The sequence below is a fragment of the Seriola aureovittata genome, chromosome 22 (genome assembly GCF_021018895.1).
Source record: "Seriola aureovittata isolate HTS-2021-v1 ecotype China chromosome 22, ASM2101889v1, whole genome shotgun sequence".
Taxonomy (NCBI): domain Eukaryota; kingdom Metazoa; phylum Chordata; class Actinopteri; order Carangiformes; family Carangidae; genus Seriola; species Seriola aureovittata.
In genome coordinates this window covers 3,619,566-3,633,596 of record NC_079385.1, presented here as the reverse complement: position 1 = coordinate 3,633,596, position 14,031 = coordinate 3,619,566, and the positions used below count along the sequence as shown (strand labels likewise).

The 14,031-nt window shown below is 39.2% G+C and overlaps 1 protein-coding gene across 8 annotated transcripts in view; it reads left to right on the top strand.

Annotated features, from left to right (window-relative positions):
- osbpl8 (oxysterol binding protein-like 8) overlaps positions 1 to 14,031 on the top strand; it is a 100,763-nt gene that overhangs the window by 50,854 nt on the left and 35,878 nt on the right. For 4 of the 8 annotated variants that reach the window (XM_056367387.1, XM_056367384.1, XM_056367386.1 and 1 more), the window contains 2 exons: positions 1,006 to 1,042; positions 4,169 to 4,339. In XM_056367387.1, the coding sequence (XP_056223362.1) occupies positions 1,006 to 1,042; positions 4,169 to 4,339 (208 nt within the window). The remainder of the gene's footprint in view (positions 1 to 1,005; positions 1,043 to 4,168; positions 4,340 to 14,031) is intronic. The other 4 variants (XM_056367389.1, XM_056367390.1, XM_056367391.1 and 1 more) reach the window with 1 other exon arrangement.

The following is a 14,031-nucleotide window of genomic DNA, read 5'->3' as shown; positions in this document are numbered from 1 at the left end:
GGCACTGGTTGCAACGGCATTGATGAAATTGCAGTTGTTTTTTAAGTTAATTGTTTTATTATTTCTGTTTAAACTAGAGCTGAAACAGTTCCTGGATTCATTACAATCATTTGACTGAAAGTCCATCAACATCTATCTTAATAATTGATTAACCGTTTCAGTCATTTTTCGAACATTATCTGGTTCTAAGTTCTCAAAGGTGATTATTTGATGCTTTCTCTCTCATAAATGACTTAAACTGAATATATACAGTATATTGGCTTTGGGCTGCTGGTTGGAAAGAACAAGGCATTTTAAGACATACCTGGGAAATTATTTATGAGCTGTTTTACTCTTCTCTGACATTTTTCTGGCAAAACACTTCAGAATAATTGTTGGTTTCAGTCTAAATTAAACACTCTATTCTGAGGGCCTTACGCAACCTTAGTAGCTTTAGTTGTTATGAATGGGTGTAACAGTAATTGTAGTGTCAGTTGAAGGTTGACAGCATTCATTCTTAGCTGTCTTCAGGTAAACCAGTACATTATGTGTGTGTGCTGTGTGCTAATGTCAGTTTATTTATCCCTCTTGTATTACCTCTGTCTTCACCCCGTCCCACTGCCTCAATCTGTTGCCAGTTTTGTGTCAAGTTGTGTCCTCTGTTAGCATTTTGTTTGAACTAATGTCTGTTTTTTTTTCTTTTGTTTTCTGTCTCTTGTCTCCTCTTTTTTTATATATATATCATTTGTTGTCGTCCTGTGTGGCTGTGGCTTCTTCCACTGCTGCTGCTGTTGCTGATGCTGCCAACCCTGCTGCACGCAAACCTACCACCGCCAACATCTGGTCAACAACACACCATGGACGTCCCTCCTCCCTCGCCCTCTCTCTTTAATCTTTATCAAAAATCTCTGACACACTTTTTCAATCCCTTTCACTCTCTCTTGTTCTTTCTGTCTCTACTTACTTTTTTTTCCCCTTCCTCTTGTTCTTTTTCTTTCTCTGTCTCCACCCTTTCCCGTCCGCTAGCACCATGCAGAGTTGAGAGAGCACCATGTCACCTCCGGTAAGCCAGTGACCTTTCAGAGGAAGGGCTAAGGCCAGTGCACACAGTCAGGGGAAGGGCCAGGGGACGATTGAACATAAGGGAGTGTGTGTGTTTCAAGTAGGGCAAGTTCATATAGTAATGCACCTATTTTACACAATTTCTTTTAACAAATGTATATTTTAAATGCATTAATTTTGCCACGGTATTGTCTGCTCTTAGGCCAGCACCTTAATTTCTCCATCAAAGGTCCAGCCTCATTAATGAATCATTAACTGCAGTTTGTCACGGATTAAAATTTGCATGCAGTCTATTCTTGTGACATTAACTTTGCTTTCTCTTTTGTACAGGCTGTGTCTGTCTAGCACCGCTGCCTCCTTAAAAAACATTTACCACCTTTTCTTCAGTGTTTTACCACCTTGTTTCTCGCTGCTCTTCTAGAGGTTCAGACCTTACAGGCTCAAATTAAGGTCAGAAATATTTTGAGCTTGTAAAGTGTCGTTCACAAAGAATTTCAAAGTTTATAGTTGTAAGTCGATATAATAAATCTCCAAGAGAAATTCAGGTTTGTGCATATGTAGAAAATATTTGTATGAGGAAAAAAGGACGTGTGAATAAAATTTGTGAGTAAATGTCACTGTTGAGGTTTCACAAAGAATGTGAGAAGAGAAGTGTGAACATCTGTGTAAAACTCAGCGCTCAAAGTTCCAACATTTGTGTTTGACGCTGAAGTTCTTACACTTGAATCTGATAGGACAAAGACAATCCAATAACGAAGCAGAGTCTAGTCAGAGTACAAGTGATTCTATTACTTTTATTACTTAGTTTGACATTTATTTATTACTTTAATTCACAGTCTATTCTTTTTTTTTTAATATGTATATATTTTTAATCTTTTCTACACATGTACAATCTTGAAGTTCTTGTGCAGATTTATTTACAGATTTTAAAAGGTTGATTTAGAAAAGGAATTATTTGTGAATATCAAAATCTTTTTTGACCTTAATTTGAGCCCATGTTAGCAGCGAAAAAGTGTCTCAGCATGTGCCGTATATGTGCCTATATTTGCTCCCGTTTGCATGTGTTTTTCTTAACCACTGTCCTCTTTAGGCTACCGCCACCTGTCTGGCGTCTGCTGGCAAAGTGCTGCAGCGTGTATATGTAGTGTACCCGTACAGCCGAGAGCACACATACTGTACATGTGCACAGCTGCATTTACACATCCACAACAACTCACCTGCTGAACACGCACTGCTGTGTGATAGGACAGACAGGTGCCGACGTGGCTGGATTATGATCTGGATGATATAATATCTTTGTTGTATGTGTTTGTGTTTGTGTGTATCAGTGTGCGTAACCTACATTCACAGTGTGTTGAGGATGCATCCCAGTGGATAGTTTAGAAACTGGTTTATTTGCTATGTTAAGAAGAGATCAGTTACCTATGGAGAGAAATTAGACCCAAAATGGTCACGAATGTTTATTACATGATACATAATTTTAGATGATACATAATCTTAGGTGTTCACAAATAGAGCTGTTCAATTATGGCAAAAATCATAATCACGATTGTTCTGATCAATATTCAAATCATGATTATTTAACACAATTACTCATTGACTTTGGAAACACCATGCATTTCTTGAACTTTTTCCAAAAACTTTTTAACAGTGGACTTTCTTGAACTTTAAATACCATCAACGGAAAAATTACAAAATAAATAATAAAAAAGAAAAATAGATATGTAATATCTAAATATATACAATTAAATGTATAACATAAAAATTAATGAAAATAAATTTGATCAGAATGAATAATATCATATGAATAATATATGTTATAACATTAGTGTAGTTCCACAACCTACTGAAAACTACTAAACATATATTCAGTATATAAAAATAATATAAAATATGAAAATAAAAATGAATTAGACAAAAATAAACGAGATCAAATTTGTTATAGTGCTCTGCACCAACATCTTGAAAACTCCAAACAGTAACTCAGTCCAAGGAAATTAAAGGCTGCCCCAACTCTGAACCAGCAAACTTTCTCAAGGTGACGCACTCCTACATACGTTGCTAACATACGCTGAAACGTAACCAGGAAGTGGATGGGGGGATGATTTTCTTTTGGGGGATTAAATTTGTTGCAAAACAGAATGCGGCGCAATAATCGTTTTATCTTGATTATCTTGTTTTCATAATTGCTGGAGGCCAAAATCATAATCAAAAATGAAATTGGTTAGTTATTTAATCTTAATTAATTTTACAGATGCACACAGCCTGAATAAATATTCATATTTTACATACAGATTGTGCCTGTTGGAATGTGCTGTTAAAAAGTAGGAAATTTGTTTTTCTGAATAGACAGAGTAGCTAGTCACTCTTTGAACGCATACATTCACCAACTATAGACTCTGTCCCAGTTTTCCACCAGCACTTAAACGCAGCGTGCGTGTGTGGATCTGTGTGGAGCTGGAGACCAGGAAACGAGTCTCCGGACCCATGCAAATGTAACCTAATAACCTAAATAATATTTTTAGATATTTGTATACACAGGAAGATTTTTAAAAATTATCTGTGAAGTTAAAGTTAAAAAATCGGTACACTTAAAACCCCACAGAATAAAACTTTTCATGCTCTGGATCTGAATTTTCTCAACTTGATTAACCCCTAATTAGAAATCTCCTCTCAGCTCACGGCTGATTTTTTCAAATGAGACCTGTTTTTCATATGGAGTGAACCTCACAACAAAATCAGGGAGTGTCTTGTTAAACAAAGATACAACGTTTTTAATTTCATGCATTTATTTTGGTCCTCTGCCAACCAAACAGCTCACATTGCTAAGCAATAGCATGGCTACTTGCTTCATTAGCACCAGGTAAACAAGGTGGATGGATAAGGGACAAACACACATATTGAGGTTATCAGCAGTCATGAAACACATCTTTTCCAATCATGAGACTTAGATGAAAACAAATATTATATAAGTTATTAAAATGTGTCATGAAAGTGAAGCCTGCACCCAACAGATGCTCCACCAGAGGGCTGTCAGTAGATGTTCTGTGATCTTAAGTAAGATGGACACATGTCTGATCTCCCTCTCATCATCATCATCTCTCTCCCTCTCTCTCTCTGTCTGCAGCTGCTGTAGTGTGCAGTGATGACACCGTCCTTCTGACCCCAGGCAGGATGAGCCAGCGCCAGGTGAAGGAGCGGGATAAAGAGAGGGAGAAGGAGGCGGGCCTCCAGACGCCCAACAGGGAGCACGTTGCCACCCCTTCAACCCTCAGCCCAGGGGTCAGCTACAGCCACGGTAAGATCATAGTCTCAGTTCCCAGAATTAGAGTGGTTTGAAAATATACTCATGGCTTAAAGGCCACATAGCTCATATTTTTTCATTCGTTAATGATGGAAATTTCTCATTATGAAGGAAAAAAAGCAGTGGGGATAAAAACAAACTTTAAATTTACAAACAGTGCCCAGGGCCTTTATTTACCTCAAAGTGAAGAACCAGGCCTTTATATTTGAGACTGTCACAAGAGACAGGCCTGCATTTCTAATCCTCCTGTTTTATGATTATATTTAACTACATTTTAGTGGGAATGCTCCCATTTGCCTTGTTTATTTGCTGCTGTTCGTTGATCATGGAAACTGCACCTGATCTTCTGGGAATTGCAGCATAATTTACTATATATTTCCACAGTAGTCATTAACATACTGAGCACTCAAACTGAGTTTCCTGTTTGAAGATTTTGTCTTTCTTCCTCTCTGTGTTAATCTTCTGTAATTTATACGATACACTTCCTGCTGTTGTTTCACATTAAAGTGAGACACTGTCGTAATTGAGATCAGAAATAACAGGTTCACCCTCTTACAAATGTCTGTACGAAGTGATAAAACACACTGTTGCTCAGTTCAATACTCGGGGGTTTGGTCGTTGTAGTCTTTGTCTGGTAAGACCACTAGGACCACGCTCATGGTGGCTAATGTTAGCAAACTGACTTTTCTGAATCAATCAGCTGACTTTATGACACTACACTACCATTATCTCATAATTTCCACTCATTGCTACAGTGTAGCAACATTTGCATAGAGTTGCTTTAAAAATCTACCTGTGATTCAGAGAGAAATTTCTCACAGGACAGATTTCATACATTTGCACCTTTTCTTTTTATTTTTTATTACGAATCCACTCACATTTTCTGGTACTGCTGGTTCTGTTTCATGAGGCTGGAGGCAGAGCTCCACTTCCTCTGCAGCAATTGTCCTGATAAAAAAGGAATGAATATTAATTGGTTGCTGAATAATCAGAATGGCTGTCTCATAACAGAAAGGTCACAGTGTGGATGAGTGCAGCAGCAGCAGCAGCCACATATCTCACTGAGCAAACCACTGAACCTCCCACATGCTCACTGAATGTTCAGCAATCCAGATAAGAGCACTAACTACATGTAAACATACTGTATGCACCACTGAGCTCTGCATAGACCCTGAGCCTCTTAACATTTTTAATCCTGCTTCCTTTGTCTTTGTTTTCTCTGGTTTATGTTTCTTTAGATTTAAGATAACACTTAAGACCCTTAAAAACACACTGGTGGCACTGGACATTTCTATCCCCAGGACAGCTGCCAATGTTTAGTTTAATTTTTACCTTTCCCAGAAACTCCTGGGGGGGAAACAGTGACTCATACTGACTTTGATGACTGGTTCTCAGCCTGCACATCTACAGCTGTAAACCCGCAGGATGGTTTGGTTTATATCTTTGTGTTGCTTTTGTGTTTCTGTGATATTGAATTTCTGTATTCAATGAATTACTGAGCTGCTGTGGACATGTGTGATGTACAGCTCAAAATAGCCTATGAATCAGCTGATGTGATATATCATGAATACCAGACCACGTTAGCTGCCTGATCCCCATAGCCTCGATAAAAACCCTGTTATCCTCAAGCTTTAGCTTGGTCATCCGAATCTGGCTGAATCTGCTTTTGTTGATGTTCATTGGGGATTTGTACGTCTCCCTGATGGAGGTCCCCTTAAAGCAGAGAAGGAGCAAATCAAAGAGAGGATGTGTGACTGTGGAGAAGGAAGCTCAAGGGTAGATTTGGTCAGGGTCTTACATCACCCTTCGTGCTGCCTGTACCGTGTTCTTATGTTACAGTGCCCTCTTGTGGATTCTTTGCTGTGGTTATTCAACAGCTCTTCAGTATCTGTCTTGTCTTGTTCATACACTTGGGTCTTGTTTTGTCACAGCATTGTGAGTCTTTGTTAGTTATACAGATGTATGGTGTACAGAAGTCATCAGCAATTTAGTGGAAGCAGACGGAAATATTGGTCTTAAAAAAACAACTCTAAATTGAGTTACCTACAGAGTTCTGTCCTGTATGTAAGTATTGTAAGAATACCTGTCATTGGACTCACTGTTGGCTGATAGTTCTGATATTGATCATGTCAACGTTACAGCTAAAGCATGGACATGAACCTGTGAAGGCAGAAAGAGGGAATGGTTTTGTTGCTGTGACTGGTTTTTTGCATCCCTATAATCCACCTAAACGCTCTCACCCTTGCACATTAGTCCACATACATGTACTTATTTATTTATATTTATCTAATTTCTGTGTATTTTTCTCATTTGTCTTCATATTTTATTGTATCTTAATGCAGCTGCTATCTGATCTATCTATCTACATTTGATTGAAACTATTTTGGGTAAATCTGCTGTTCCATGTTTGACTGCCACAAGACAAATCCACTTGTATTTATGCAGTAGCAGTAACAGCTCAGTCTGTTTTTTCCAGTTTGTTCCAGTTTTTTGACAGTTGTAAGTCACTTTCCTACCACGAGAGGGAGTAATCATAACAGAAAATTCACTTATATCCCTCTTTGTTTGTCAACTCACATACATAACATACCTGAGATACATAGTTGAGTCTGTGCTTCCCCTGTAGGATCATTAAAGTATCATCTTATTGCACAGAGACTTGTAAATGCGACTCGTGTGCACGTACATGCTGAATGTTTTCCTTACATGTGTGGTCATCAACGTGCACTATGGTCATCATCAATAAGATCTTCCTTCACGCCATATACACGATCCTAGTAGCAGAAGTTAAAGATCCTATTCCTGCTGTTATCTGGAATCAGTCCTGCGCACTGTCCCGTCCACGTGAATCACATTAATATCATCAAATGAAATGAAATCTTTCATTCCTGAGAGCGTTAAGTGTAAACATGATACAGCAGCAGTGAACATACAGGCCTCTGCCCAGCTGCTTCACCTTCTAACCGCCACTGCATCTGTGAAACAAAGACTCAGTAAGACGCATAAAAGCTTTCCCTGACCCTCAACTCCCTTCAGCCCCAACATGGGTATCCATGGCAACTGATTTCACTTCAACTAGCCCTCGGTCTTGCGTCAATGTGATGACAGTGTGTGCTTTGATTTGTTTTTCTTGACCAATGGTAAAATATTCTGTGAGATATTTTGCAGTGATATGACTGTAAATGTTTAATGTGGGGTTGAGTTGTGTGTTTGATTAAGCAGTAAAGAAGATCAGAGTCACAGGGTGAGGACTGCTGGCTGCTCTGGCTGAGTTATTTCTGAAGTTGAGAAAAGGAGGTTGGAGGAGTTGTGTGAAAATTCACAACTAAAGTGGGAAGAATGACAGTTCTTTCTCTCTTGGTTATTTTCCATGGCTCATTTTAGTCAATGCTGCTCAGCAAACAATAACCATAATTTAAAGAGGGTGATTTACTCAAGGTAGAACATAATTCCAGTTGATTGCACTGCTGGAGCAAATTGACTCACCTCGGACTGACCTAAAACACCACTGCTTCAAAACCTGTGTTTACCCGTTTGGGCAGTTATCACACATCTGAAATCTTTCTCAGTCTTTTGGGATGTTATTATGAACAAAGTTCTGCACAGAAAGCAATTTCAAAGTTTTACTCTCTGCATTTTCCTTTAATTTGCAAATCCCAATGTTAGCAATCACATTGGAGAACTATGGCAGTTTATTGGCCATTTGACACAGTAAAATACTCTCCTCCAACTGCGTTTATTTTCAGTGTGAAACTAATGCTAGACTATGCGGGTGCTTTTCCATATACATACAGCAAAGGTTTTCAAAGTCTAAGACTGTGGGCCTCCTCTCACCCCCTCACCCCTCCTTAGTTTACTTCATTTTGCTCAATTCCTCTGGGATCATGATTATGTTATTTGATCCCATAGACACTCAACAATTGAGCCAAGAGCCTAATAATGCTATTTGACACAACTTGAGACGAAACCAAATACATAAAAAAAGTCAGTCCTCAGGCTTTTATCAGTTTCTGACTCTCGGAAAGTGGGAAAAACTACTGTATCTCTTTAAACAAATCACACACATTTAGGCTAATTTACATGATCTTCTTGTGATAACTAATGTAATATATTGTAATCTCTTTCCCTTCCATTCACTGAGCCTCCCCTGATGCTGTTTGGAGCCCCCTTGGTGAGGCCCGCCTCCCACTTTGAAAACCTCTGACATACACTGTAGCTCAACCAGTACTGGATTTTAGAGGCTGCTACTGAACATTATATAAAATACCCAACAATTTTCTCCTTTTTCTTTTTTTTGCACATAACAAAAGCAAAACTTTTAGGACTTAAATTTGGCTACTGTACAATTATGCCCCATTCACACAGGATTGACATTACACGCATACTCACTCCAGCTGGGTTTAAAGTCACTGAAAAGGCCAGGTTAATGTTAAAATCACCCAGCTCCCCCAATGACGCAAATCCAGTTCAAATGGGCCATTAACAGGATATTTCACAGTTGAAAAATTATCCTGTCTGTGCTCTTTGATGAATAAATGTATATATAAGACGCACTGTAGTTGTGGAAACCAAGATGACACCATATATGGACCAGTAACTGAACCTGATTTCTTATTTACATGGAGAAAACATGGGAAATAATCAGATTACTATACTACTGGATGAATGACTCAGACAGACACAGGAAACTTTACATCTCCAACTGGGATGTGCAACAAGCTTAAAAGTTTCAACTCATACCAAGAATAATTTTCCTATGATTTCCTTTGACTTATGATAAACATTTTTTTTCAATTTTCTCTTGATAATAACTTAAACTCATGTTAAGCTACGTATTTATTTAAAATTTTCTATTGATTATGTTTGAGTTTCTCACTATATTTCCCAATTATTTAATAAATAAAAAAAATCAGCCAACCAGACCACATTCTCTCATCCGAATTCTCTCTAATGCCTTTGGGCCGACGATATAAAGTGCCCTTGATGAGAACTAATCATTACTCCAAGTCCTTTATTCCTTCTGCTATTAGGCTGCTCAACACAGAGAATACTCATTGTAAATGATTGTTATTTTAGAGTAATTTATAACATATGTGTTCTATATATTGCTTTTATTTACTCATTTTATTTATTGTTTAACTTATTGTAAATGTCCCATGCCTTTTAATATGTTTCCTATGACATTTTAACTATATGTAGTTGGTTGGTTGTCTGTTGAGACTGAATGTATGGACTGGGAAGCTACAAATGAAATGCCCATGGGGGATAAAAAAACTGAAACTGTCTGAACTGAACTGAACTAAACACAATCATCATCCTTATCGAAAATGAAGAAAAGACACACATACACACACACACAAACACACACGCACGCACACACACACAATAATGACCCAAATCAAATATTGACAGCTGCCCTCAAAATCAGTTTAATAGAGATTAACAAACTGGTCTCTATTTATAGTAAATTCTTGGTGTATTGTTACTTTATGATACAGGCTGCTTTCATAATGTAGCTGGATTGTTGTTTGGGTTATTTAGTTTAATGTGAGTGTAGTTGCATCATCACACACGCCCAGACAGATTCAGGTGTCTGTGGTCTGGTCGCTCTTTATGATTCACTGAGAACAAAAATAAACTCAGGTGGTTGTTTGACAAAGCTCCTCCAATCGGCTTTGAAGCCACTCTCGCTTTAAATGCCTTTTGCTGACTTGCTGTCCTCTTTCTAGGTAAACAGAAAGTGTACCTGCACTGGAGAGTTAGAGAGAGAGAGAGAGAGGTGGAGAATGAGAGTGACACAGGACTGATTTTATGGAAGAGGATAAGATAGCGAGGGAATTGAAAAAGAGATTAAAAACAAAAAACCAAAGAGGAGATGGAGGGATGAAGAACATGTAAATAGAAGGGGAAGTGAGTTCGAGAAAGATGGGAAGTAAAGGAGTGAGGGAGCAGGTGGGGTCAGCGCGGATTTAAGCTCAGCCTCAGGGATTATTCCCTGTCAGACGGAGTTAACGACAGGGAGGGGGCCGGTCTTATCTGCACCCTCAGCCACTGCCAATCCAGCGTCCCTTCTTCCGCCTGCGCTCCCGTCCAATGAGTGGCTGAGCCCTGGGAGGCTTGAGCGCTAAGAGGAACAAGGCTTGACAGTGGAGATATGTACCATAGATAACGGGGAGTCTGTGGAGGTAAAGGAGGACAGGACGACGTGATGGAGGATAACTCGGCCTTGGGGCCTGAGCTGTTCTCGGACGGCCGGAGGCTCATCTGGACTGACACCATCTGGATCTAAAGTACGAGTGATTTTAGCATGATTTGGGAGATAAGACCGCTGTCCACTTCTTGACATTGCTGCACTTTTCTTTAAGTTTTAGCCTGAAGGGAAACAAGGTAGAGTATGAAGTACTAGTTTACATTGTAGTGCTTGTTAGTGTTTGAGCTAGAGCAACAGCTTGACACCTCTGTTGTCTTAGTCCCTGCTAACATGAACCCCCCCCACCCCCCCAAAAAAAAAAAAGATTCCTGATCTGTGCTGTCTCGTCTCTTTCTGTATTGTGCTTTTATACTCGGCTGTACATTTTCTGTGTGATGTATCTCTCATGGGGGCAGAAGGAAGATCACACCAACGTAAAATCGCTTGAACTCGCTAAAGTTGTCATATGGACGGAAACAAAAGACTTGATTCTTCAGAAGCCCTGACTGTCTTAACGTGAGTCTGGGAGGAGAGAAGTACAGCAGAAGATGTCTGCAGGCTTGTGTTTAAAAAGCCTCTTTGTTCTAAAGATAATCCCAGGCTTACAGGGTTTCCTTGGAGCTTTTATGTAAGACTAGAGATGTTTGTCTGCAGGTGACCTACTGCCGCCTATGTATCACTTGCATTGCACAGTATCCAATGAATTGCAGCTGGTGGGTTACTGTGTCATAGTTTGTCTGCATGTGACTTGTGAAGGGAGTTTCGCTCAGTTTCACCGCCAAAAATATTTTATGCGACTACAAAGCAAGATTATTCTGTCAGTGCTGTCATGATGAAAAAGTTTCTTTCTGGTCAGATGAAAATAATAATTAGACAGATTATCAGCTCAGAAAGCTTTGGGGTTTTTTTTCTCAATCAGCACACTTTATCTGATGGAAGCTTTTCTGAAGAAATTTACATTTCCATTTGTTAATTTATTCAGGTAAAAGCCATGTTACAGCCATGCTATCGGCTCCGTGAGGCTGTAGTTTGGGACAGCAGAGGTTCCAACTGAATGCTCACATAACATGCTCAAATCTCTGAATCTCTGAATACAGGCTGTGTGCATTTCTCTGTGGACTGAGCACTTTGATGCTTTCACAGTATTAATATAGAACCTAGACCTGCTTTATAGTCAGAAAAGACATGGAAATCTCACTTTATAAAATATGCAACCTTCAAAGGGCTAGAAAGCAAAATATTGGACAAATTAAAATTTTGCCTTGATTTATGGAACTAGATGAAAGGTCATGGGATCACCAAAGTTATTACAATTCATCCTGAGGGAAGATGCTTCCTGCTCCCTGATATATTTCATATTCAGGCAAAGTCACGAGCATGGCTAATAAAAAATGGGAACAGTACTGTGTTGTGAAATCAGGTAATCCCTGTAAATGCAAATCTAGCAATAACTTTGGCCCGTCCAGTGAGATTCAGCACGTGTGTTGGATTACTGTTCCACAGGGCAGCTATAGATCCTCAATCACCCCTCTGTTGGCCTGTTTGGCACAGCAGCACTCCCTATACCTGACACCAGCTCACCTGAGACACACGAGACACAAAGTACTTGAGCATGAGAGATGGAAATAGACGAGTGGATTAAACTTGTGTAAATAAAATGTTTGAAACACAAATATATTTACCAGGAATGCAGAAGATTATAGGAAGGAAAAAATGCGGGAATGGGAATGAATGACAGATTGAAAGCAGACTGAATGTTTACAGTAGGTTTAAGCCTTGCTTGCTTTTGGATTTGTACAGTTAGTGAACGTGGTGAGGTTTGGCTTTGCCAAATGGGGAACTCAGTAGGAGCTTCACTGAAAAATGACCCAGATAGTGACTATACTTAGCTGATTTTTTTTCTCAAGAGCCACTCAAATGCCATTGGACCAGCAGAAATGGACGTTTCCTCTGTAAGCAGGTTAATTAGGTCTGGGATCTGAATTATACATACTGAACATCCTAATTACCTGTGTTAATTAAAGCACATTTGAGTGAGGCAGGCAGAGCTGCAGGTTTATCAGTTGTAGATTCATCAGTCAGCTCAGGGGGCAGTTTACCTCTCCAAGCTGTCTTGGATGAAGTGTCTCCGTGGACAGTTGGTAGCAGGGAGTCACATGATGCCAGCAGAGTGATTTTGTAGGGGCTGAAATGAAAGAGAAAAAAAATGGCAGATCAGCTGAAAGGAAGATGCCAGTGGACTGTGGAAGGAGCCTCACAGACTGGGTTTCAAAGATAGGCCCAATGCCAAGTCTATTCATTCCTGCACAGATACATTAACCACACGTTACCTTGCAGAATCCTTTTATCAAGGTACACGATCTTCTCACTTGCTATGAGACATCCTGATTACCTTAATCATCTTCCATGGCCTTCAGCACAGAAACTAAGCAAGTCTTCCTATTTTTTTAGTTAAACATTACATGGATACTCACAACATGTGAAATAACTCAACTTCTCAAATGCATTAAATATATAGAAAAATATTTACCCGCTTGCAGTTTGTTCTGAGCCACATTTATCCATGAAAATCAGCTATGAAACTGTGTCCTAGCTGTTTTTTTGCAGTCGGTGTCAGTGACAGCATTTGTTTTCAGCACTATTTAACTGTATTCAGGGGAAGCACATGTTTCAGTGCAGCATTCAGCGACCTGTTAACCACCACAGTGAATCTAAATACAGACTCTCTGAACTTTAAAGGCTGAATATGGTAAATATTGCAGCATGATGATGTATTTATTGAATTTTATTTAAATTTTAGTCTATCAGGTTGGCCAGATGAATGTGTTTGTCAGGTCTGCGGCCTGTTGTTGGAAGTGATTTCCCGGTTTACATCTAAAGAACATGATATGTCATTCGTCTACTGGTGTGATAAAGTGCTTCCTTCTGTCCCCAGTAGTCTATGTTTTGTGATTGTATGTGCTCGTGTGTGTGTTCTGTAGTCTGATCACTTCTGTCTCCATAGCACTCACAGTTGACAAGGTGCAGGGAATACGTTGTGTGGTTATTAAGAGGAGGATGTGCAGAGAGTTATCTTAAAGGGACATTTCACTGCTTTTAATGTGGATATTATAAAATACCACTGGTATAATTACAGTGCATACATGTATTAGTATGTATTAATCCTGTTCACCTACAGAAGGCAAGCATTTCTGCTTGCCTGAACAAAGCAGGCAAAACCTGTGCATTTATCATAAGAAACTATTGAACAATAGCTACTTCTGCAGTTAAATCATCAGTGTTGCTGGTCAGGTGCACACAGTGTTAGGCAGACTTGGGTTCTGATAGACAAATCTGTTTTGCATCCAGATCCAAGTTGGTACCAACTTGTTAAACTCAATGTGTCACAGATCTCTTACTGAATCTTAAATCTTTGTTCTTAGTAGCAAAAAGAAATGTACAAATATCCATTCAACCATTGAGAAAAAGATCTCACAAGCTGTTCTGGATCTTTTGA